The sequence below is a fragment of the Leptodactylus fuscus genome, chromosome 2, assembly GCF_031893055.1.
Source record: "Leptodactylus fuscus isolate aLepFus1 chromosome 2, aLepFus1.hap2, whole genome shotgun sequence".
Taxonomy (NCBI): domain Eukaryota; kingdom Metazoa; phylum Chordata; class Amphibia; order Anura; family Leptodactylidae; genus Leptodactylus; species Leptodactylus fuscus.
This window is the reverse complement of record NC_134266.1, coordinates 72,323,051-72,346,855: the sequence shown is the minus strand read 5'-3', so window position 1 is coordinate 72,346,855 and position 23,805 is coordinate 72,323,051. Positions and strand designations below refer to the sequence as shown.

Genomic DNA, 23,805 nt, shown 5'->3' with positions numbered 1-23,805 from the left:
CACACAGGGACCTTCCTTTAGTTACTCTGCCTATTAATGTCAGGCATTTGGGTTATTAATTTAGTTTCAGTAACTCCAAGTGCCTCACATTAATAACAGTTAACCCCATCATGTCCCTCATTAACCCCTGTGTGCCCCATATAAGAGTTACTAATATGTGATACAGATGAGGGTACTAATGAAGGACCTTAATTATGAAGATAACTCTTATGTGAGGCACACAGGGGGTTAATGTGAGGGACATGATGGGGTTAACTGCTATTGCTATGATCCCCATGGAGTTACTAAGCTGCAATGCACATGACCAGACTTTTTATCTGTAATGGTGGATTTCCCCCCATTGGCTTATACTCGAGTCAATAAGTATACCCAGTTTTTTGTGGTAAAATTAGGGGTTCAGAGGACCCCATTTTCCAATAATACATATAAAAATAAGTAAGTAAAATAAACCAAGACACATTAGGCATCCCCACAGTCAAAATTCCTTGAATATAAAAATATAAACATATTTATCCAATATGGAGAACGCTGTAGCAAGCAAAAAAACTGAAAAAGCTCAAATGTTACAGGTGTCTCAATCTGGTATTCTTGTGTCGTGTTGAAAGGTTTTTTAAAAAATTATATATTAACACATGAAAAAAGTAAATAAATTTGGTATCGCCGTTATCATACTTATCTGCAGAATATAGGTAACAGTAAATTTTTTCCGCACAGTGATTACAGTAAAATGGCGCAATTGTGTGTTTTTTGTACCAATTTCACCCCATGTTAATTTTTCCAGATTTCTAATATAGTGCACAGAATATTAAATGGTGCCTTGATAAGTCCAATTGGTCCCACACAAAATAGGGCCTCGTATGGCTCTGTCACTAGAAAGATAAAAAGTTTTGACTTTTGGAAGGTAGTGAATAAAAAACAAAAATGCTGTGGCAGAAGGGGTTAAAGTAGTTATTAGGGTTGAGCCGATTTTGACTTTTCAGGATCGATAATAAAATCCGATTTCCGATCATTTTTCATTCGAACCCGATCTCGATCCCAATTCCGATCCCAATGCAAGTCAATGGGATTTTTTTTTTAATCGGAGATCGGATTTTAAAAGCAATCCTACCCCCTGGTGTCCACTTACCTCCAGAGATGGCTGGTCCTGTGCCCCGTGCCTTCATTCTTCGCCTCGCTGCTGCTCCATGCTGCTTTTCTTCCTTCGCTGCCCTCTCCCTGCCAGGTTAGGAGAGTGTGGGCGGGTTAGGGGAGTGTGGGCGGTTACTGGGAGGGGAGACGTCATGTCTCCCTGCCCTGTACCCGCCCACACTAAGCCACAAGCCCCGCCTACCTAGCGCTTTAAACACTAACCTGGGAGGCGGGGCAGCGAGGCAAGAAGAAGGAGGGCACTGGAGCAGCCATCTCTAGAGGTAAGTAGCTGCTAAAGATTTAGTTTAGCCTTCCATTCGAATGAATGAAGGCAGCCGGCGCGCAGGGGGTTAAAGCTGTGTGTCGGCTGCTTCCATTCATTCCTATGGAACTGCAGCAGAGCCTTCACACTGAATATACATCGTATACTCAGTGTGAAGGCTAAGCAATGCATTGTGGGAAAAATCACCGATCTCGATCCCACATAAAAAGATCGTGTTCGGAATTCCGATGGCGATCGTGAAATTTTCTCGATCGCCGATCGGAATCCGATCTTTTCCGAACACGATCGCTCAACCCTAGTAGTTATTAATTTTAATGATAAAAATCCAATTTTTGTGTGTCTATTCGATTGTCTGATTTATGTATTTCTAATGTGTGTGGGAGCCGCTATGGGGCATAATACAGTGTGCAGGGACCACTATGGGGCATAATAGAGCGCACAGGAATTCGGGGGTGGGTCTGTTGGTTGAGGTCTTTGGTGCTGGTCTGGGGAGGGGGGCATGTCAAAAGTTTACCACAGGGCCGCGCCATTCCTACTTACGCCACTGCCTCTGATGATATTGAAATGGCTGCTGAAAAGTCATCTCTACAGGACAGGAAGTGCCAGTCTATTGTGAGTCTCAGTGGTCAGAGTGAAAACTACTGTGGAACACAGAAAGCAGCACAGAAGTTTAGAAGAAAATAGTTATTTTCTGAGTGTACATTCCCTTCAAATGCATTACAGTATTGAGATTATGGTTGTGAAGATGGACATACTTTTCTATTTTCATGGGACTGCTGGAAGCATAGCTGGGTAATCTCCTTACCTCCTTGCAGACTTTGTTTATAAGGTGGTAGATACTAATGTTATGTGACCAGCACCAAAGCTCAAATCCTGAATACTAATAGTAGGAAATATCTGAGGTTGATTTGTTCTGTTGGGCATAGCCAGGATAGAAGAACATTGCTTATAAACCATGATTGTCCATGGTTCTGGGATATTTTTGGATATACTGTGACATGTACCATAAGAATATATGTAATTATTCTCTGTTATTGATACAGTCCCTGTACTCTCCATTGACCGGTCATCAGTGTGCCAGGCAGGGGCAGTATTAGCCTACTTACTGCCAAGCTCATGTATCCATTAGAATGTAATTAATCTTATTTCTAATACATTTGGCACTAATCATGCATCTGTGATATACAGTAAAAAGCAAACAAAGATGAAATTCACAACAATCTGTACAGCAGGTATACGCAGCAGCAACTCTCTATCTCTTATTCAGATGTGTTTTATTGCGTGTCTATCAGTTACACGTGTGTCCTACTTCAGCTTGAAATTTCATCTCATCTTTTCGAAGAGGGAAGGAATCAATAAGTGTAAAAAGGTCCGAATTGTTTATAGGGATGGCGTATCTTTCTTTGTCCACACCGTGTTTATCCAAAACAACCATCTGAAACTTTCTTTCTGGTATTCTTAGGAGAAATCTAAGGATCAGAAAATATTGTAAGACAGTGCCAAATTACTAGATCATTATAAATAGTTACATAATATGATAAATATCAATATGGTTTACTTGTCTCTATATACAATTAGAATGTAACTGTGTGCGTTGGACAAGTTACAATGAATATATACTGTACACAAACAAAAACATTAGTCTGGGCAACTATTGATGAAGGACTGTATCATTACTGTATAGAGGGCAAAAGTACTCAATGGAAGGAGCAAAAGCCCTAAGGTCAAACCTCAATAGGTTGGATGAATATGGCCATAATACATCTGAATTATACCAACAATAAGAAACTTAGAATAGAAACAGATAGACAAAAGCATGTGAAATTGAATATTTTTCTCAAGACTAGTGATACTAATCTCACTTCCTCGCTCTGCAGGCTTTAAAGAAGTAAAGGCTCTAATCCTACAGGTTTAGGTGTATGCCTGACTACCAGGAATAAAACCCCCTTGCTCAAGATGAATCTATAGTGGCTACAATGTACATAAGAATAAGAAATGGAATGTCTTACAATAGCTATGTTTGACTGAAAAGATTTTGAGATTTTTTATGCATTTATTCATTAGTCAATTGATGATGACCACTCCTACTTTTTGGCTGAAGTGGGACGGCCTCTTTGTCTTTTGACTATTTGTTGTCTGGCTGTCAGCTGGTGTGTAAGCGCTTGTCTTTTTGAACACTTGACAAAGGGGCTGTCCCTGAAATGTACATTGTGTTTAGACCCAAATAAAGTATTGGATTTATACAATCTATCTCTGAGAGTGCAGTCCTTGGCGATTTCCATTGGATTTCTGCCCAGTCCCATTACTGATCCTATACACCCCTGGGTGTCCGGACCTGCTCGCTCCCTGGTACCAGAGAGGAACCCTTTGCAAATCGGTTCCAGTGTGTCTGAAGTAGTTGTGAATTTCTCACAACTTGACAAGGTGAGAGTTCTAAATTTACCACTTTGAATTCCACTTCACTTAGAATTACTACACTATGCAGCGCGGTGCTGTCTTTCTCTTTTCTTTTTGACCTCCTGAGAAGAGGAAATGGAACTCTTTCTGAAAGAAGGCAGCAATGTTTTTAATCCTGAATAACCACTTTAAGGCTAAGACCCCACTGGACGTCTCACAGCAAAAAAGTGCTACGGGAAAAACAATGGCAGCAACGCATCGCAGTTCTCCCCACAGCGCTTTAAGACAGAAAATTTGCAGAGTTTTCCTCTGCCAACTTTCTGATACAATTATACATATGGGGAAACCGCCGGCATTTCCATAGGTATAATTGACATCCTGCAAAGGCGCTGGGTTTTGGAAATCGCGGCGTGTCAGCACAGCAGTTTTTACTGCAAAATGCTCATGGGATTCCCTAGAATTCCATTCACTTTTTCCTTACTATAAAAAAAAACACATTTTTCCTGCAGCAAATTGCGGCGTTTCCATCCCGTGGGGCCCCAACCTAAGTATCAGCGACAGAGCATTGTTTAGGTCATGCTATGCAGAGGTGTAACAAACAGTGTCCCCTCTGCTACATTTATAAAGTAGCAGTATTATAAATGGTGCATTGTAGGGGGGGTCCTAATACAGATTTTGTTGTCCAGGAGCTTCAATGTACGCCTCTAATATTATAAAAATTTACTAGTTCTCTTTTTTTATAATGTAAAAATGTGTTCAGCATTCACCTTCTTCATCACATAATATAATATTAATACCATTCTTATTTTAATTCATAGCTCAGATATTTTGTACTGTCCATTTAAACCCCTCCATACCAAGATATTTCATAAAATACACTGAGTTGCGACTATTTCTGTAATTAAAAAGTCAAATGCTAAAAATATGCAAAAAAGTCGCCGAAACATCAAGTTTACTTTCTATATAGTGTACAAATGTTTTTGCTTGGTCTTATTAAAATATGAAAATTTCAATAATTCAACAATCATTAATTATTCACAGCCATCCAGCGAGCTTCCTTCCATTCAGATACTCTTGATAATTTGACTCTTAGCTATTTCAATAATTAAATAATAGATATTTTGAGCAAAACATATAATCATGAAAAAGAAGAGGAAACAAAAATGAAGGAATAACAAATAGACATGGATGAGATCAATCAGAGGATCAGAGTAAGAAAATGTAACCATGTAATACTACGCAACACTACAGCATTACAGCATTGCATTGTCATCTTCTATAGCTTTATTTGGAAAGGATGTGTAAAAAGTGGTTTGTGCCATAGTAGCAAAACAGCTGTCTCTTAGTAAATAATAGAGTGTATGGAACCATGATCAGTTACCACTTAAAGTCTGCTTCAAAATTAGTATATCAAATCTATAGGTCTTAGACTGAAGCCCCACGTCGCGGAAATGCAGCTTTTTTGTAGCAGATTTTGCTGTGGTTTTTCGAGCCAAAGCCAAGAGTGGTTACGAAACGAATGGGAAATATATAGGAAGTTCTTATACTTCTTTCTTCTACTCAATCCACTCTTGGATCTGGCTAAAAAAACTGCAGCAAAATCTACAACAACAACAACAAAAAGCTGCGTTTCTGCAAGGTGAGGGATATAGCCTTAGAGCTAGAGGCACACTTGGAGTTTTGTTTGTTAAATGTTAATAAATTACAATATTCATGGCGTATAATGATTCATTTTAGTTGCTGACAACACGCTTCTCTCTTACGGTACATTGCTATGGTTAAGGTACGCTATTTATTTATTTATTTATTTATTTTTATGTAGATTGTGAGCCCCATATAGGGATCACAATGTACATTTTTTCCCCTATCAGTATGTCTTTTGGAAATCCATGCAAACACGTGGAGAGAGAACATACAAACTTCTTGCAGATGTTGTTCCTGGCAGGATTCGAACCCAGGACTCCAGCATTGAAAGGCCACTGTGTTGCCCCAGGGTACACTATTTTAGTGTTGTACAAATACAGTTATAAAGAGTTTGAGGATAATGGGGAACACCCTCTCTCATAAATATAAATGAGTGACAGACACACGTCTGGGGGGGTCAGTCTGTTTTGTCTTCTTCTGACACCTTGAGAAGAGGTTAGGATTGTCCCTCACTGATGAACAAGCATGAACCAAGCTGGAACTATAAGATGTCCAGATTAAAGAAACCTAACTATAAGCTTCTCTCATGATGTAAGCTAATAATAATAAAGCTAATTTCTGTTTGTTCTGGAAGTTTTTCCTGTATTTTTTTTCCATGAAGACTTTAATAAATTTCCATGTTTTTTTTTTAATAAGAATCTGAGTCCTCCAATAATGTTACCTTATGGGTCAACAATAGAGATGAGCGAACAGTGTTCTATCGAACACATGTTCGATCGGATATCAGGGTGTTCGCCATGTTCGAATCGAATCGAACACCACGTGGTAAAGTGCGCCAAAATTCGATTCCCCTCCCACCTTCCCTGGCGCCTTTTTTGCACCAATAACAGCGCAGGGGAGGTGGGACAGGAACTACGACACCGGGGGCATTGAAAAAAATTGGAAAAAGTCATTGGCTGCCGAAATCAGGTGACCTCCATTTTAGACGAATAGTGGATTTCAAATCCGGGTCATATGAGAATGTGAACTTTGTGACTATGAGACAGGGATAGCTGTACAGGCAGGGATAGCTAGGGATAACCTTTATTTAGGGGGGAATGTTATTAAAAATAACTTTTTGGGGCTCTATCGGGTGTGTAATTGTGATTTTTGTGAGATAAACTTTTTCCCATAGGGATGCATTGGCCAGCGCTGATTGGCCGAATTCCGTACTCTGGCCAATCAGTGCTGGCCAATGCATTCTATTAGCTTGATGAAGCAGAGTGTGCACAAGGGTTCAAGCGCACCCTCGGCTCTGATGTAGCAGAGCCGAGGCTGCACAAGGGTTCAAGCGCACCCTCGGCTCTGATGTAGGAGAGCCGAGGGTGCACTTGAACCCTTGTGCACCCTCAGCTCTGCTACATCAGAGCCGAGGGTGCGCTTGAACCCTTGTGCACACTCTGCTTCATCAAGCTAATAGAATGCATTGGCCAGCGCTGATTGGCCAATGTATTCTATTAGCCTGATGAAGTAGAGCTGAATGTGTGTGCTAAGCACACACATTCAGCTCTACTTCATCGGGCTAATAGAATGCATTGGCCAGCGCTGATTGGCCAGAGTACGGAACTCGACCAATCAGCGCTGGCTCTGCTGGAGGAGGCGGAGTCTAAGATCGCTCCACACCAGTCTCCATTCAGGTCCGACCTTAGACTCCGCCTCCTCCGGCAGAGCCAGCGCTGATTGGCCGAAGGCTGGCCAATGCATTCCTATGCGAATGCAGAGACTTAGCAGTGCTGAGTCAGTTTTGCTCAACTACACATCTGATGCACACTCGGCACTGCTACATCAGATGTAGCAATCTGATGTAGCAGAGCCGAGGGTGCACTAGAACCCCTGTGCAAACTCAGTTCACGCTAATAGAATGCATTGGCCAGCGCTGATTGGCCAATGCATTCTATTAGCCCGATGAAGTAGAGCTGAATGTGTGTGCTAAGCACACACATTCAGCACTGCTTCATCACGCCAATACAATGCATTAGCCAGTGCTGATTGGCCAGAGTACGGAATTCGGCCAATCAGCGCTGGCTCTGCTGGAGGAGGCGGAGTCTAAGGTCGGACCTGAATGGAGACTGGTGTGGAGCGATCTTAGACTCCGCCTCCTCCAGCAGAGCCAGCGCTGATTGGTCGAGTTCCGTACTCTGGCCAATCAGCGCTGGCCAATGCATTCTATTAGCCCGATGAAGTAGAGCTGAATGTGTGTGCTTAGCACACACATTCAGCTCTACTTCATCAGGCTAATAGAATACATTGGCCAATCAGCGCTGGCCAATGCATTCTATTAGCTTGATGAAGCAGAGTGTGCACAAGGGTTCAAGCGCACCCTCGGCTCTGATGTAGCAGAGCCGAGGCTGCACAAGGGTTCAAGTGCACCCTCGGCTCTCCTACATCAGAGCCGAGGGTGCGCTTGAACCCTTGTGCAGCCTCGGCTCTGCTACATCAGAGCCGAGGGTGCGCTTGAACCCTTGTGCACACTCTGCTTCATCAAGCTAATAGAATGCATTGGCCAGCGCTGATTGGCCAGAGTACGGAATTCGGCCAATCAGCGCTGGCCAATGCATTCTATTAGCCCGATGAAGTAGAGCTGAATGTGTGTGCTAAGCACACACATTCAGCACTGCTTCATCACGCCAATACAATGCATTAGCCAGTGCTGATTGGCCAGAGTACGGAATTCGGCCAATCAGCGCTGGCTCTGCTGGAGGAGGCGGAGTCTAAGATCGCTCCACACCAGTCTCCATTCAGGTCCGACCTTAGACTCCGCCTCCTCCAGCAGAGCCAGCGCTGATTGGCCGAATTCCGTACTCTGGCCAATCAGCACTGGCTAATGCATTGTATTGGCTTGATGAAGCAGTGCTGAATGTGTGTGCTTAGCACACACATTCAGCTCTACTTCATCGGGCTAATAGAATGCATTGGCCAGCGCTGATTGGCCGAATTCCGTACTCTGGCCAATCAGCACTGGCTAATGCATTGTATTGGCTTGATGAAGCAGTGCTGAATGTGTGTGCTTAGCACACACATTCAGCTCTACTTCATCGGGCTAATAGAATGCATTGGCCAATCAGCGCTGGCCAATGCATTCTATTAGCGTGAACTGAGTTTGCACAGGGGTTCTAGTGCACCCTCGGCTCTGCTACATCAGATTGCTACATCTGATGTAGCAGTGCCGAGTGTGCATCAGATGTGTAGTTGAGCAAAACTGACTCAGCACTGCTAAGTCTCTGCATTCGCATAGGAATGCATTGGCCAGCCTTCGGCCAATCAGCGCTGGCTCTGCCGGAGGAGGCGGAGTCTAAGGTCGGACCTGAATGGAGACTGGTGTGGAGCGATCTTAGACTCCGCCTCCTCCAGCAGAGCCAGCGCTGATTGGTCGAGTTCCGTACTCTGGCCAATCAGCACTGGCCAATGCATTTCTATGGGGAAAAGTTAGCTTGCGAAAATCGCAAACTGACAGGGATTTCCATGAAATAAAGTGACTTTTATGCCCCCAGACATGCTTCCCCTGCTGTCCCAGTGTCATTCCAGGGTGTTGGTATCATTTCCTGGGGTGTCATAGTGGACTTGGTGACCCTCCAGACACGAATTTGGGTTTCCCCCTTAACGAGTTTATGTTCCCCATAGACTATAATGGGGTTCGAAACCCATTCGAACACTCGAACAGTGAGCGGCTGTTCGAATCGAATTTCGAACCTCGAACATTTTAGTGTTCGCTCATCTCTAGTCAACAACACAAGTAAGAATTCACCCGAGGATAGAGTATTTTACATTGTTATCTTTTTTTGGTACAAACCTAGAATTAATTCAACAGAAAGGAGACGTACAAGACTTTCCTTTATATCTCTAATTCCTTTTAATCCTCTCTAGCCGTTCAAAAGAAAAACAACAAAAACTCCACGTGTGTCTCCAACATGCTAGACAGATGATACATACCTCAGCTGTAGTCCTAAGGCAGGAGGGAGTAGCCTGCGTCCTATTCTTCCGATGTAAGTTGGATACACACCAAATAATTCAATGATTGTCACATGTCTTAAGTCCAAACCACACTGAGCTTGCTAGAAGAAAAAAAATACTATTCATATTGGTATATAAAAAAAAGCAGTTTACTAATACAGTAACAGTATAAAATAATAAGCAAAGTAGGGGTGCGTACATTTACAAATGCAATTTATTTCTGATAAATTTATTGCAGCTCAACTAGGAATATTAGACATTTTTCTCTTTCTCAGGCCTGGTTCACATCTGCATCAGTAATCCATTCGAGGCAGTCCGCATGGGGACCCCCCTGAACAGACTACTGAATGCATTGGCTATAATGGGGTCCATGTGCTTTCCGCACAGTCTCCGCACGAGTCATGCGGACAGGAAAGTAGATTGTGAACACAGACCCCATTATAGTCTATGGGGTCCGTGTGCTTTCATTCCACATCACTTGCCAATGCGTTTGGTAGTCCGTTGGGGGAGGGTCCCCATGCACGCACGTGAACCAGTCCTTAGGCCACTTTCAGATAATTGAGTTTAATGTCTGTGGCGCAATCTGAGTCTAACACAGATATTTTCACGGATCCTTCATACACTTGAGTGTATTAAGGGATCCGTGAAAAAAGATAAAATTCTCACCTGCAGAGAATAAGAATTGAGCTGCAGAAGTTCCCCATTGTCACTACTTAGTGTACAGAGCAATCTGCTTCCAATATCAGCAGATCAGTAGGGGGGCTGGGTGGTGGACACCCACCAATCTCATATTAATATGAGTCCTGGATTCGTATGATGTCCTGGACACCCCATTCAAAGATGATGCAATGCATTATTACAATCTGTGAAACAAATAGCACTTTCTCTGTACCTGAAGCGTTCCCACTTGTAACCTGTAGTAAAAATCAGCCGCAGTAGGTGTGGATATTACAATCAATCTTCTTTTTTCATAAAACTGATCCAAAAATTCAACTGCATTTTTTAATCCAACATTAATATTCATAACTGCATAAAACACATAAGAGTAATATTAAAATGAAACCTCTAGAAAACTATATAGAAATACCATATGTAATTATCATTCCTAGAAATAAGAAACATAGAAAGTGAAATATCACCAGATCCCTTCTTAAGTCATGTTAATAGGAATGTCTTGCGTCTTACTGAACTGTCTCCTTATTAATTCTGAATGAGCTGGTGTGGACATGTTGTACTGTATCGGTTCACTAACTCCATCCCCGTACTTAATCTTATAGTCACCAGGGGATAAAGCACCGCGACGTTTGCCAATAGCAAAAAGAACATAATGTGATCAAATATTATTCAGTTCCTCTAACAAGTTAAACATGAAATATGAAGCATACCGTCTATCATGTTTTATTCTACAGTATATAAACCACAGCACTCTCATCTCAGAAGTGCTCAGTAGAAAAATACAGTTTTTTAGGTGATGCTTTGCCATTTATTTCCCTAGAAAACCATCGCAGAAGCCTAAAAATACCCATCAAAATTGAAAATCAATGTATGTAGGGTTTTTCTCAAATTTCTATCTTTAACATCTAAAGGCATAATTTTTTCCAGGAAAAAAAAATGCAGCAATAACGAAAAAAAAAATAAAAAAGAAGTGTGCAGTCAGCCTGAGGCCGGGGGCCCCAAGTGGCGTAAATGCCACGGTTTGACCTCACATTGCAGAAAAATATGTGCAGTATGGTTTTCCAAAACGCAGTATGTCAATTATACCTACGGAAGTGCTGGCGGTTTCCCTATAGGTAGAATGAAGTGGGAAGTCTGTTTTGCTGTCGTGTTTTTTTCCGCAACGCTTTTTTGCTGCACCTCGCTACGTGGGGCCTTATCGTAATGTAACTTCTATACACATTATCGAGGTAAATGTTCTCAGCACTTTTAGCTTTATTTTTTTAATCCATTGAAAGTATCTTTTTTTTTATAATAAAAAGTAAATACTTTGAGGTCACTGTGATCTAGCCAGACTGAACAGGTCATCTTAGTCATAAATTCCAAGATCATGATGTTCAAGGTTCAGCGCTTCTTGTACAGAGGCAGAAGAAAAAATACATCTCCTATTAGTCCTGATGTTGCCGGCTGCATAGTGTATTCACTGCTCAGAATTGCGTATATAATTGCCTCTGTTTATCACTGCCCTCTTGTACATGGCCATTTGACATACCGTAGTTACACTTAAGCAATGTAGCTTTTTCCAGAACTAAACACAGGAAAAATCTGTGCTCTCCTGTATTTGTTACTAAAAAGTTATATATATATATACTGTATATATATATATATATATATATATATATATATACATATATATATGCCATTGGATCCCTTCTTGGACTGCTTGACAGGTTCACTTTAAGGTGAATGAATAAAAGTATACGATTGTAACCTAGGCTGCCGCTGGTGGCTGCAGGCAGTCAATATATTAGGTTTTAAATGTATGTCTCTCCCGGGAATTTGAAGATCTGTATTAAATCCAACTATAAAATATATTAAAAATAAATATACATAGAATTTTAAACCTATTTATAGAGGACCTTTCATGTCCTCGGACACATGCGGTTTTATATACCGCTAGAAAGCGGACAGTGCGCTGAATTCAGTGCACTATTCACTTTCCTGTTATATGCTCTGAGGTAAGCGATATCAGTGCTGTTACTGATATCTCTTCACTCTCAGAAGGATGTTCTTGGGGGGCATTCCTCACAGCTTAGCATCATGGCTGGGTGGTAAGGAGCGCCCCCTCTGACGGTACAGCGCTACGGACAGTACTGTCAGGAGGGGCATTCCTCACAGCCCAGCTAGACTGTCAGGAACGCCCTTCTGACAATGAAGAGATATTGGTAACAGCACTGATATCTCTTGCCCCAGGTCACATAATGGGTAAGCTGACAGTGCGCTGAATATAAAACCACATGTCACCGAGGACATGAAAGGTCCTCTTTAAGGTAGAGGCCCCTCATTGTCAAAAGCAGCTTTTTTGTTGCAGATTTTGCTGCAGTTTTTTGGCCAAACACAAGAATTTAGCAGTAGGGAAAAGTAAAAGTGCTTCCTATATATTTCCTATTCTTGTTGAAGACACGCTTGCTTTTGGCTCAAACAAAAAAAAATCGCAACAAAAAAGCAACTGTTCCATTGACAGATATTTACTTTAAGCTTACTTGATGCTTGCTGAACACTTTAGGAGGCTTATACTCATACTTGCAAAATGTCCCGGAATGTATGGGAGGCTTCCGAAAATATGGGTGACCTCCCAGAACAGCAGGTAAGACTCCCAGGCACTAGTGAAATGCTCCTGCATCCACAGGCCTACTAGTTACTTTGTCTATAATGTGGACACTTTATGTACAGTAAATTGAACTGAAATGACATCTGCTGTTTATCACTATGTAATGGACTATTAATCACTCAGAGGAACTGTAAGAATAGTGACCTAATATGTCTTCTTATAATATGTTCCTTAATTCTCTCTGCACGTCTTCCTTGGGCAGCAGCATACAATATGAAAATAAATCGCAGTTATCATTGATTTCACTCCATTTTCTACTAAAGGTTTGTGCCAGCGATTGTGACTTTTTGATATTTTGAGCGGTCAGAGGCCTCATTTGTGTGCATTGCTAATTAGAAGATATCCGGGGTGAGAGCGAAGATTACCTACACCTTTATTTCTGCTTAGCTAAGACTCACCTTTCACATGCTTTGTATAGTCATATAGAATACAAATTAACATACCCTGCCGAAATATAATTTCCATAGAATATGGTGTCCAAATAACATTTTCATACAGTTGTTTCAACATGAATGCCTTAAAATTATCATACACAACAAATATACTGTATAATGCCTAAGTATCAGTGCCACACAATGCCTAAGTATACAGTCCTATGAAAAAGTTTGGGCACCCCTATTAATCTTAATCATTTTTAGTTCTAAATATTTTGGTGTTTGCAGCAGCCATTTCAGCTTGATATATCTAATAACTGATGGACACAGTAATATTTCAGGATTGAAATGAGGTTTATTGTACTAACAGAAAATGTGCAATATGCATTAAACCAAAATTTGACTGGTGCAAAAGTATGGGCACCTCAACAGAAAAGTGACATTAATATTTAGTAGATCCTCCTTTTGCACAGATAACAGCCTCTAGTCCAGTGGTTCTCAACCTTTCTAATGCCGTGACCCCGCAATACAGTTCCTCATGTTGCCATGACCCCAAACCAAAAAAAAATTTTGTTGGCTACTTCATAACTGTAAGGGCTAGTTCACACAGGGGGCGGTATAGCGGATTGATAGTGGATTCAGGCACTGAGAGTGACGTGGAGAGCCGCGTCACTCTCGGGTCAAAACACGCTTGCCACGACTGTCGCGGCTTCCCCCCCTGGAGTCGACTCAAATTAAGGGGCCGACTCTGGAGGTTGCTGCTGCCAGGCGGACACCGTGGCTCACCGAGCCGCAGAATCCGCCTGAAGAAAGGGCAGCCTGCTTTCTTTTTCCGTGAGCGGCAGCATGCTGCTCACGCAAAAAACAAGCCTGGCGGTCTAAATAGACCGCCATTGTGAGGGGGCGGATTATGACGTGGATTTCGCGGCCTAATCTGCCCCCTCTGTGTGAACGGGCCTTAATTTTGCTACAGTTATGATTCGGAATGTGAATACCTGATATGCATTATCTATTCTCTTTGCTACAAATCAAACATAATTTAAACATAGTGATTAATCACAAAAGCTCTCTTCCACTAAATCTGCTGAACCCCTCTATCATGCTTACACACAGCCTGCACCCCCCTATCATGCTCACACACAGCCTGAAACACCCCCTATCTTGCTCACACACAGCCTGAACCCCTCTATCATACTCACACACAGCCTGAACCAACCCCCATCTTGCTCACACACAGCCTGAACCCCCTATCATGCTCACACACAGCCTGAACCCCCTCCCCCCTCTTGCTTACACTTGCTGTCTCCTCCCTCCATCTTACCTTCCAGTCTCCATTCACTGCAGCCTTCTCTTCCTGTGTAACTCGGCACTGTCCTGGATAGCTCCGCCCACACCAGATTCCGATCACATGATCATGACGTCATCACAGGTCCTTCATTCCACTAGGATCTACCCTGCTGCAGACAGTAGTGCGACTTCTCAGCGGCTAAAGCCATCGGAAATATGTATTTTCCGATGGCTTTAGGCGACCCCTGTGTTTTGGTCGTTCGACCCCCGCCGGGGTCGCGACCCACAGGTTGAGAACCGCTGCTCTAGTCGCTTCCTGTAGCTTTTAATCAGTTCCTGGATCCTGGATGAAGGTATTTTGGACCATTCCTCTTTACAAAATAATTCAAGTTCAGTTAAGTTTGATGGTCGCCGAGCATGGACAGCCCACTCTCAAATGATCTGAAAACAAAGATTGTTCAACATAGTTGTTCAGGGGAAGGATACAAAACGTTGTCTCAGAGATTTAACCTGTCAGTTTCCACTGTGAGGAACATAGTAAGGAAATGGAAGACCACAGGGACAGTTCTTGTTAAGCCCAGAAGTGGCAGGCCAAGAAAAATATCAGAAAGGCAGAGAAGAAGAATGGTGAGAACAGTCAAGGACAATCCACAGATCACCTAGAAAGAGCTGCAGCATCATCTTGCTGCAGATGGTATCACTGTGCATCGTTCAACAATACAGCGCACTTTGCACAAGGAGAGGCTGTATGGGAGAGTGATGAGAAAGAAGCCGTTTCTGCAAGCACACCACAAACAGAGTCGCCTGAGGTATGCAAAAGCACATTTGGACAAGCCAGCTTCATTTTGGAAGAAGGTCCTGTGGACTGATGAAACAAAGATTGAGTTGTTTGGTCATACAAAAAGGCGTTATGCAATGTGTCCAAAAAAAACAGCATTCCAAGAAAAACACTTGCTATCCACTGTAAAATTTGGTGGAGGTTCCATCATGCTTTGGGGCTTTATGGCCAATGCCAGCACCGGGAATCTTGTTAAAGTTGAGGGTCGCATGGATTCCACTCAGTATCAGCAGATTCCTGAGAATAATGTTCAAGAATCAGTGACGAAGTTGAAGTTACGCCGGAGATGGATATTTCAGCAATACAATGTCCAAACACTGCTCCAAATCGACTCAGGCATTCATGCAGAGGAACAATGACAATGTTCTGGAATGGCCATCCCAGTCCCCAGACCTGAATATCATTGAACATCTGTGGGATGATTTGATGCTCGGCGACCATCAAACTTAACTGAACTTGAATTGTTTTGTAAAGAGGAATGGTCCAAAATACCTTCATCCAGGATCCAGGAACTGATTAAAAGCTACAGGAAGCGACTAGAGGCTGTTATCTGTGCAAAAGGAGGATCTACTAAATATTAATGTCACTTTTCTGTTGAGGTGCCCATACTTTTGCACCAGTCAAATTTTGGTTTAATGCATATTGCACATTTTCTGTTAGTACAATAAACCTCATTTCAATCCAGAAATATTACTGTGTCCATCAGTTATTAGATATATCAAACTGAAATGGCTGCTGCAAACACCAAAATATTTAGAACTAAAAATGATTAAGATTAATAGGGGTGCCCAAACTTTTTCATAGGACTGTATATCACCATAGACAGGGGCGGATCCAGGGCCGGATCCAGGGCCGGGCGAGCCGGGCAACCGCCCGGGGCCCCGCGCTTAGCGGGGCCCCGCCCTAACAAAATGGTCCCGGTCAGCTCGGCATAGTCGGGCAAGTGCCGGGGCCCACAGAGCCTCTGGGGGCCCCCCGGCACTTGCCTGTCACGATTTCAGCTCATCGGCGTCCGTCTGCCGATGAGCTGAATCGCGATTAAAGCAGGAGCTGTGAGCTCAGCTCCTGCTTTAAAGCTCCGGCCCGGCTTGCGTGCGTAGGCGCGATTACGTCATCACATCACGCTTACACATGCAAGCCAAGCCGCAGCTAAGCTGAGGTCACAGCTCCTGCATCGCGTATGTGACTGGAGTGAGAGAGAGGAGCGTCGGGGGAACGATGGAAGGTGAGTGATAGAAGGTGAGTGTAAGTGTTTGTTTTGTATTAAATATTAAGGTGGAACATAATGAAGGGGGCCCATGAAACTGGGGGGCAAATGAAGGGGAGGGGGGGAACGGCATGACACTGGGGAAGATGAAGGGGGTGGGGAGAGAACGGCATGAAACTTGGGGACAGAGATGGAGGGGGCCCAAAGAAACTGTGGGGCAAATGAAGGGGAGGGGGCGACCGGCATGACACTGGGGAAGATGAAGGGGGTGGGGAGAGAACGGCATGACACTGGGGACAGAGATGGAGGGGGCCCAAAGAAACTGGGGGGCAAATGAAGGGGAGGGGGGAACAGCATGACACTGGGGCAGAGACGGGGGACATTAAACTGTGGGCAGATGAAGGGGGAGAACGTGATGAAACTGGGGACAGAGATGGAGGGGGGACATGAAACTGGGGGCAGAGGAAGGGTGTATATGAAACTGGGGGAGAGATGGAGGGGGGGCATATAATTTACAGGTGACTGTAGGAGGATTATACTGTGTGGGAGCACATGATAAATGAATGAGAATGGGTGGAATCAACATAAAAGTGGGTGGAGCCAGATTTGTTGCGGCGCGCAGAGCGCGCCGCACATTTTACCCCTCTTTCTACTCTTTGAAAATTGGGAGGTATGGCGTTAGTGACGCCACACTCCTGCATGACGTCACTCGCTTCATCTGCGACGCACAGTGTCTCGACTCCCCCCACCTCCTTTACTGAGGCTCTGTCGCCCAAGGGCCCATAAAAACCTGGAGCCGGCCCTGGGGCAGCATGTCCCCTCCTACGAACGCCGATGAGCTGAATACATAGGCGTTTAAAGCAGGAGCTGTCACAGCTCAGCTCCTGTTTTAACGCTGAGCTCCGGCATTTGTAGTCGCAATGTGATGACGTCACATCGCGCCTACAATATGTGTATGAGGGAGAGAGCTGCGGGGGAACGAGGAAAGGTGAGTGTGTGTGAGAACAGTATGATGCTGGGGCAGATGGAGGGGGAGAGAACAGTATGACACTGGGGCAGATGAAGGGGGGAGAACAGCATGACACTGGGGCAGATGGAGGGGGGGAGAACAGCATGACACTGGGGCAGATAGAGGGGGGGAGAACAGCATGACACTGGGGCAGATGAAGGGGGGAGAACGGCATGACACTGGGGCAGAGACGGGGGGGGACATGAAACTGTGGGCAGATAAAGGGGGAGAATGGCATGAAACTGGGGACAGAGATAGAGGGGGGGACATGAAACTAGGGGTAGATGAAAGGTGTATATGAAAATGGGGAGAGATGGAGGGGGGACATATAATTTACGGGTGACTGTAGGAGGATTATACTGTGTGGAATCACATGAAAAATGAATGAGAATGGGCGGAGTCAACATAAAAGTGGGCGGGGCCTAATTTGCTGCGGCGCGCTGCGCGTAGGGACCCGCCAAAGTCAATTGCCCAGGGCCCCGCAAACCCTGGATCCGCCACTGACCATAGACTGTACAAATAGTACCGAGTAACAGTAAGCAAATAACAGCTCAAGTTATAAAGTAATATAAAGCACTATATAAATTAATATAACAGCTCTATACAAGGACTAAATAAAACTGTAATACTTCTGTAATACTACTGTCAAGAAGGGGAGATATCTCAAAGTCGGGTCATGTGCTTATTGAAGATTGGTGGACATGGCCAATCTAACATTGAAGACAATTAGATCACCTGAATCACTATGTATGAATGTGAGATAAGTGCCAGAGCTGGAGGACCAACCCTAAAAGAAGAATGTATCACAAAACTAGGAGACAATTTGGAGAATATTCCCAGTCCTTTTTAAAAAAAAAAAAAAAAATTCAGTTTTTTTTTCCATAGCCCCATAGTACATACTACATGTGCAGTTGTTCACTGAAGACAGAGTAATCCACCTTGGGTTTTTGCTGTGCATGTGCCAAACCTCATGTGCCCAATACATGGTTTTATTTACATTTTAACCTCTTAAAAAAAAATCCAAAACTGTGTTAAAAAATTTTTTTTCTAAAAGTCTCCATATTCTGGCAGCCGTGTACGGGGATGAATTGGACGTCTTTTTTGGCGGGGTCGGGTGTACTTTTTAGTTCTACCATTTTTGGGAAATGTTATTGCTTTGATCACTTTTTATTCAAATTTTTATCAGCATCAAAACAGTGAAAAAACTGCGGTTTGGCACTTTTGACTATTTTTCCCGCTACTGCGTATACCGTACAGGAAAAATATTTTTATACTTTTGTAGAGCGGGCGATTTCAGACACAGGGATACCTAACATGTATATGTTTCACAGTATTTAACTACTTTTATATGTGTTCTAGGGAAAGGGGGGTGATTTGAATTTTTAATACTTTTTAAAATATTTCATATTTTTTTTTTACTTTTCCTTTTTTTTTTTGCATTTATTAGACCCCCTAGGGGTCTTGAATCCCAGGGGGTCTGATCACTAATGCAATGCATTACAATGCTAATGCATTGCAAAGTACCGGCACTTCTATTGCAGGCTATGTAGCATAGCCTGCTGTAGAAGCAATGTAATGACAAGCCGGGGAGCCTTCACAAGCTTACTCCGAGTGCCAGCGATCACCAGGAAAATGGCGGCGCCCACGCGCCGCTGGGAAAATGGCACTTTGACCGAGGTGCTGGGAGAGTTAATGCCTCCAATCGGTCCAGGGACCGATCGAAGACATTAGCGCCGGTTGTCTACTGCGTAAAGCAGTAGACACCCGGCAGCTATGGCGGCCGCCCAACTCTCGGGCAGCCGCCATAGTTACACACCCAGCATGCGCCGTACTAGTACAGCGGATGTCAGGAAAGGATTAAAGCACACAGAGTTTTTTGGCAGCGGATTTTGACACTGAATCTGCCTCAAAATCCGCCTGCCAAAACGGCTCCCATTGACTTCAATGGGAGCCGCTCGATAGCTAGTAGTGGAAAAAAGAAGCGAGATGACCTATCTTGTCATGGATTCCATGGCTGACTCAGCCACGGTGTTCTTGGCGTGAGACTCCCTCCCAATTAGGCCCATTTATTTGGGCCCATTCTGAAGCGGAATGCCACAACTCGTCTGTGAGGAGAAGGAGGGAACGTTTCTCACCACTCTCACAGTACAGTGCTATAGGCGCTGCTGTGAGGAAGAGCGTTCTTGACTGACTGTCAGAAACGCCCTTCTGATGGTGAAGAGCTACAGTACTTGCACCGCTAGCTCTTCACCAGGGGCACAGATCGTGAAAGCCGACAGTGCGCTGAATTCAGTGCACTGTTGGCTTTCTAGTGGTATATAAAACCACATGTGCCCCAACTGATGAAAGGTCCTCTTTAAAGAAGACATAAATTGTTAGCTTTTGTGAGCAGGGCCCTCACTCCAATTGTTTGCTTTTTTTGTCACATTGTAATGTCTAATATTGTTTGTTCATGTGTCCTCTGACTTATAAAGTATGTTGGCGCTACACTGTATAAATAAAGTTGGTAGTATTATTATCTTTCACCACCTTCAAGCCTTTGATCCTTCAATGGATGCTGCCATACTAATTCAGCACAGTTAGGCCCCGACCTTTCCAGAGCCAACGGTGCTGTTAGTTTCAGCACCCATTATGCTTTGTAGGCTCTCTACTGACGGATGGGCCGTACCCAGACGGTCAGCTCCAGCTCCAACAGCAGAGAATCCTGAGTTGCACTGGTTGGTTTGAGGAGCTCTGTAACTGGATCTATATAAAAGCACAGTTTAACGTGGACATAATGTAATGCAGAAGGTTCAGAATTTCTCAAGTTGATATTAACATGATGTGTAACCAGGGCCTGTGTGAATGGAGGAATCGGGAAATTGCACAGGAGGCCAAGAAGGATTGGATTCTCAAAAGACAGCAAAGCCTACTGGTTTTCTATTAACCCTTCACTATTTAGGTACTGCATGGTCATATTGAGTGAGAATAAAAGTGTTATCTGACAAGTACAGAAGTGTTATCTGACAAGTACAGAAGTGTTATCTGACCTTGTATGGCATAAAGAGTGAATACATATCTGTGTTCTGGATATTTAGAAATTAATAAAATTAAAAAGTGTGTCCTGTGTATAACCGAGTATCTTCATATGAGTTGTAGATTACTCACTTATCTCCTAGAACCCAAACTAAGTATGAGCGCAAATGGAAGCAGCACTGATACCAGTCAGTTTAGACCATATTTAACCATGTATATGAAAAAGGGAAATCTCGCACGAAAACAGATACTTACATGAACACGTTGGCTCTGATCCTGACCACTCGGAATTGAACTGGCAGACACGGGCTGGACTTCCTTGTAATTCGTAGCCGCCCATACAAAAATAGTCACAGGTTGCACCGTAGTTATCTCCAGCCCCCGAACACTTGATATATCCATTCTCTGGAGCATTCAATTTAGCACAGCGCCTTACTTAGTAGAGAGACAAGCAGCAGTTTAATAGTTAACTCTAAAGCCTTTTTCAGACGAGCATTTTTCATATCAACGCCATGTTCATGTTTCTGTCTGTAAAAGTTCCTTTTTCTGTTTCTTACACATAGTAGATTACTTGCCTGAATGTGAACCCAGCAACCCAAACCAACAAAGGACCTGTGCTAACCACTGAGCCATTGTCAGGAGTCTAGGCATTGTAAAAGATAGGCAAACAGCAAGGAATATGATGAAATAATAAAGATCATAAATCGCTGATAAACGCCAAAACCCAAAATTAAACCAGGGATCACTCATACTTATGAACTGACCTGCAGGGATGACTAGCCAACGATGTGCACATTGCCACTGGAACCATTCACTGACTTCAACAGTGATTTTAGCATGGCCGGCATGCGACAGCATATGGTTGACTTGTCGACTGTGCGGAATAGCTAACAAGGACCATTGGAATAGTGGGGGATATGACAGGTACGTAATAGTTATTTTGTTATTTTATCACATGCCCTGCTGTGAGCCCATTTTTTTGTTTCAATAGTTTTTATTAATGTAGTATTGTAGGGTTCACCCCAATGCTTATATACATTCTCAGAAGACAAATATTGCTTATCGGTTTCGAACCACTGTAGTGCAGTCATATAATACATACAATAAACAGTATTATTAAAAAACGTAAAACAGAAGAAAATTTCAAATAGTTGCAGGTGAGAAGATGTGAACCCGATTTTAAGAACTTCACAATTCATTTGGAACCAGAGAGCTACTATGTCTCTTTATGAAGACTGCCTTCATAGGCCACTTTTGCAGGTGTACGATGGCTTATAGGTCATGGTTGCTTCTCTAGCAATTCTGGAGGAGTATATGCAAATAAGTTTTCCTTGATGAAATACAGAAAACCGATCCCTTCTTGAAAATCAACCATTGACTTTATAGGGAGCTACCTTTCAAAAGGTGATGCTAGAGAAAGTTTCCCTTTTTCTTCAAGATCAAACTTATTTGCACATCTTTCCTTTTTACTGAACCATGCAAACATATTAGTCTCTGGGACCATACTGTACCTCCATTTACCTCCATTACCCCCAAACAAGTTGTTTATATCATCACAAAAATGTATACAGTGCCATGTGTCTCTCTGCATGAAGCCCTATCAATTGTAGGTTTACATACCTCTGACTTTCACTGTAAATTTACATGATGCCTTGTTCTCAGCTCTGTCGTATACTGTGTACTGGATTTTATGATCTCCTTCTGTGAAGTCAGTGCCTGATGGAAATCCTTTTAATGTGACGCTGAAGAAAAAGTTCATATAATTAATTCATTCATCACCCCCCTGACATTATGGCATTGGTGACATTTATTCAGTCTCACAAAATATGACATAAACTCTTGCCAGGCCAAAAAATAATTTGTCAAATATGATTAATACTGAGAGTTTGCGTCGAAAATTATAAATGGTAATACTAATAGTACATCAATTAGTAAAGTGTAGATCTTGGACAAAGTAAGAGATTTTCACTAACATGCTATTCTTCCAATTGGCACCATTGGTCAGTAAGGGGTAAAAGAAGAAAAGTATATAGAATCCTTATATAAGGTATACAGTATTAACAACAAGCTGTTTACAGTAATCCTTTTTCTTCTGGCTGCTATATATAGTGTATGTGTGTATTAGTTAGTTATTAGACTTGTATGTATGTATTTGTCACATTTGTTACCATTTATAAAATACATTGAATTGTAAGAATGTCAATACGTGGTGTTTAGACATATTTATGACAGAACGCTAGGACAGATGCATCTACTCAATAAAACAGACTCATGTTCTCGCAGACAGGAGGTTAGGTTTTTATACTATTTATCTAGCTTACTCTGTTAGGATTCCATCTGCTGTGTCCCGTCCTTCCGGAGTGTCCCAGAAGACTCTTGCAGTAAGTTTATTTGGTTCGGCTACTTTCTCTTTAACACTTGGACACTGAATCCTTGGAGGCTCCAAATCTAAAAAGGAAAATATGCTATAAGTAATATTCTATGAACAGTAACACGGGTAACCACAAATGGCATATTATTCAAGCCATTCCAGATAACTCATTTCACAAGGCAGGGATTTTTTTCTTTCCCCTTTCACTTTAGTTTTGATCTTAGATCCTTTGGTCGAAACTATAAAAACCCAACAATGTTTCATAACATCAAAATGAATATTACGATGTATACCATAGCTGTGTTTTCAGATGATACCACTACTGCACCTCAAAATCCTCTTTCCATCCTACAAACTGCTTAAGAAATTCTAAAATTATTTTGTAAAATAAATTAAACACATCTTTGATTCTGGGTTCCCACAGAGTTAAAATATATTATTACTAATTCATCCCTTTTTCCTTGGTGTGGCCAAACAATCATATATTTAGGAATAGAAATTCTTCCGTCAACCTCTTATATCACAAATCCAAATAGACTTGGGCTAAGGCTCCATATTGCAAAAACGCAGCCTTTTGGATGCAAATTTTGCTGCGTGTTTTTAAGCCAAAACAAAGAATTGCTACAAAAGGAACGGGGAATATAAAGGAAGTTTTTATACTTTTACTGTCTGCTCAATCCACTCCTGGCTTTGGCTCAAAAAAACCGCAGCAAAATCTACAACAAAAAAAGCTGTATTTCCACAACGTGGGTTCTCAGACTTAGACAGATCTAGACAAAACAATCCCAATAATATCTCCAAGAAAGTTTTTGTTTGACTTGACTCTCAAATGACTAATATTTTTATAGTTGTAACATCCTATACTGTGGCCTCCCAGCTAAGTACATTACTTACATCCTAAAGGATGGGGCCCCACATTCTGAAAATGTAGTGTTTT

General features: G+C 42.6%; 1 protein-coding gene across 2 annotated transcripts in view; it reads right to left on the bottom strand.

Moving 5' to 3' along the window:
• Positions 1-2,341: 2,341 nt before the first annotated feature.
• The window catches only part of SRPX (sushi repeat containing protein X-linked), a 74,788-nt gene continuing 53,324 nt past the window's right edge, over positions 2,342-23,805 (bottom strand). For both annotated transcript variants that reach the window (XM_075263975.1, XM_075263976.1), the window contains 6 exons: positions 22,819-22,945; positions 22,118-22,239; positions 20,753-20,932; positions 10,335-10,468; positions 9,422-9,543; positions 2,342-2,880 (listed from right to left, as the gene is read on the bottom strand). In XM_075263975.1, coding sequence (XP_075120076.1) covers positions 2,700-2,880; positions 9,422-9,543; positions 10,335-10,468; positions 20,753-20,932; positions 22,118-22,239; positions 22,819-22,945 — 866 coding nt within the window. In that variant the 3' untranslated portion in view covers positions 2,342-2,699. The remainder of the gene's footprint in view (positions 2,881-9,421; positions 9,544-10,334; positions 10,469-20,752; positions 20,933-22,117; positions 22,240-22,818; positions 22,946-23,805) is intronic.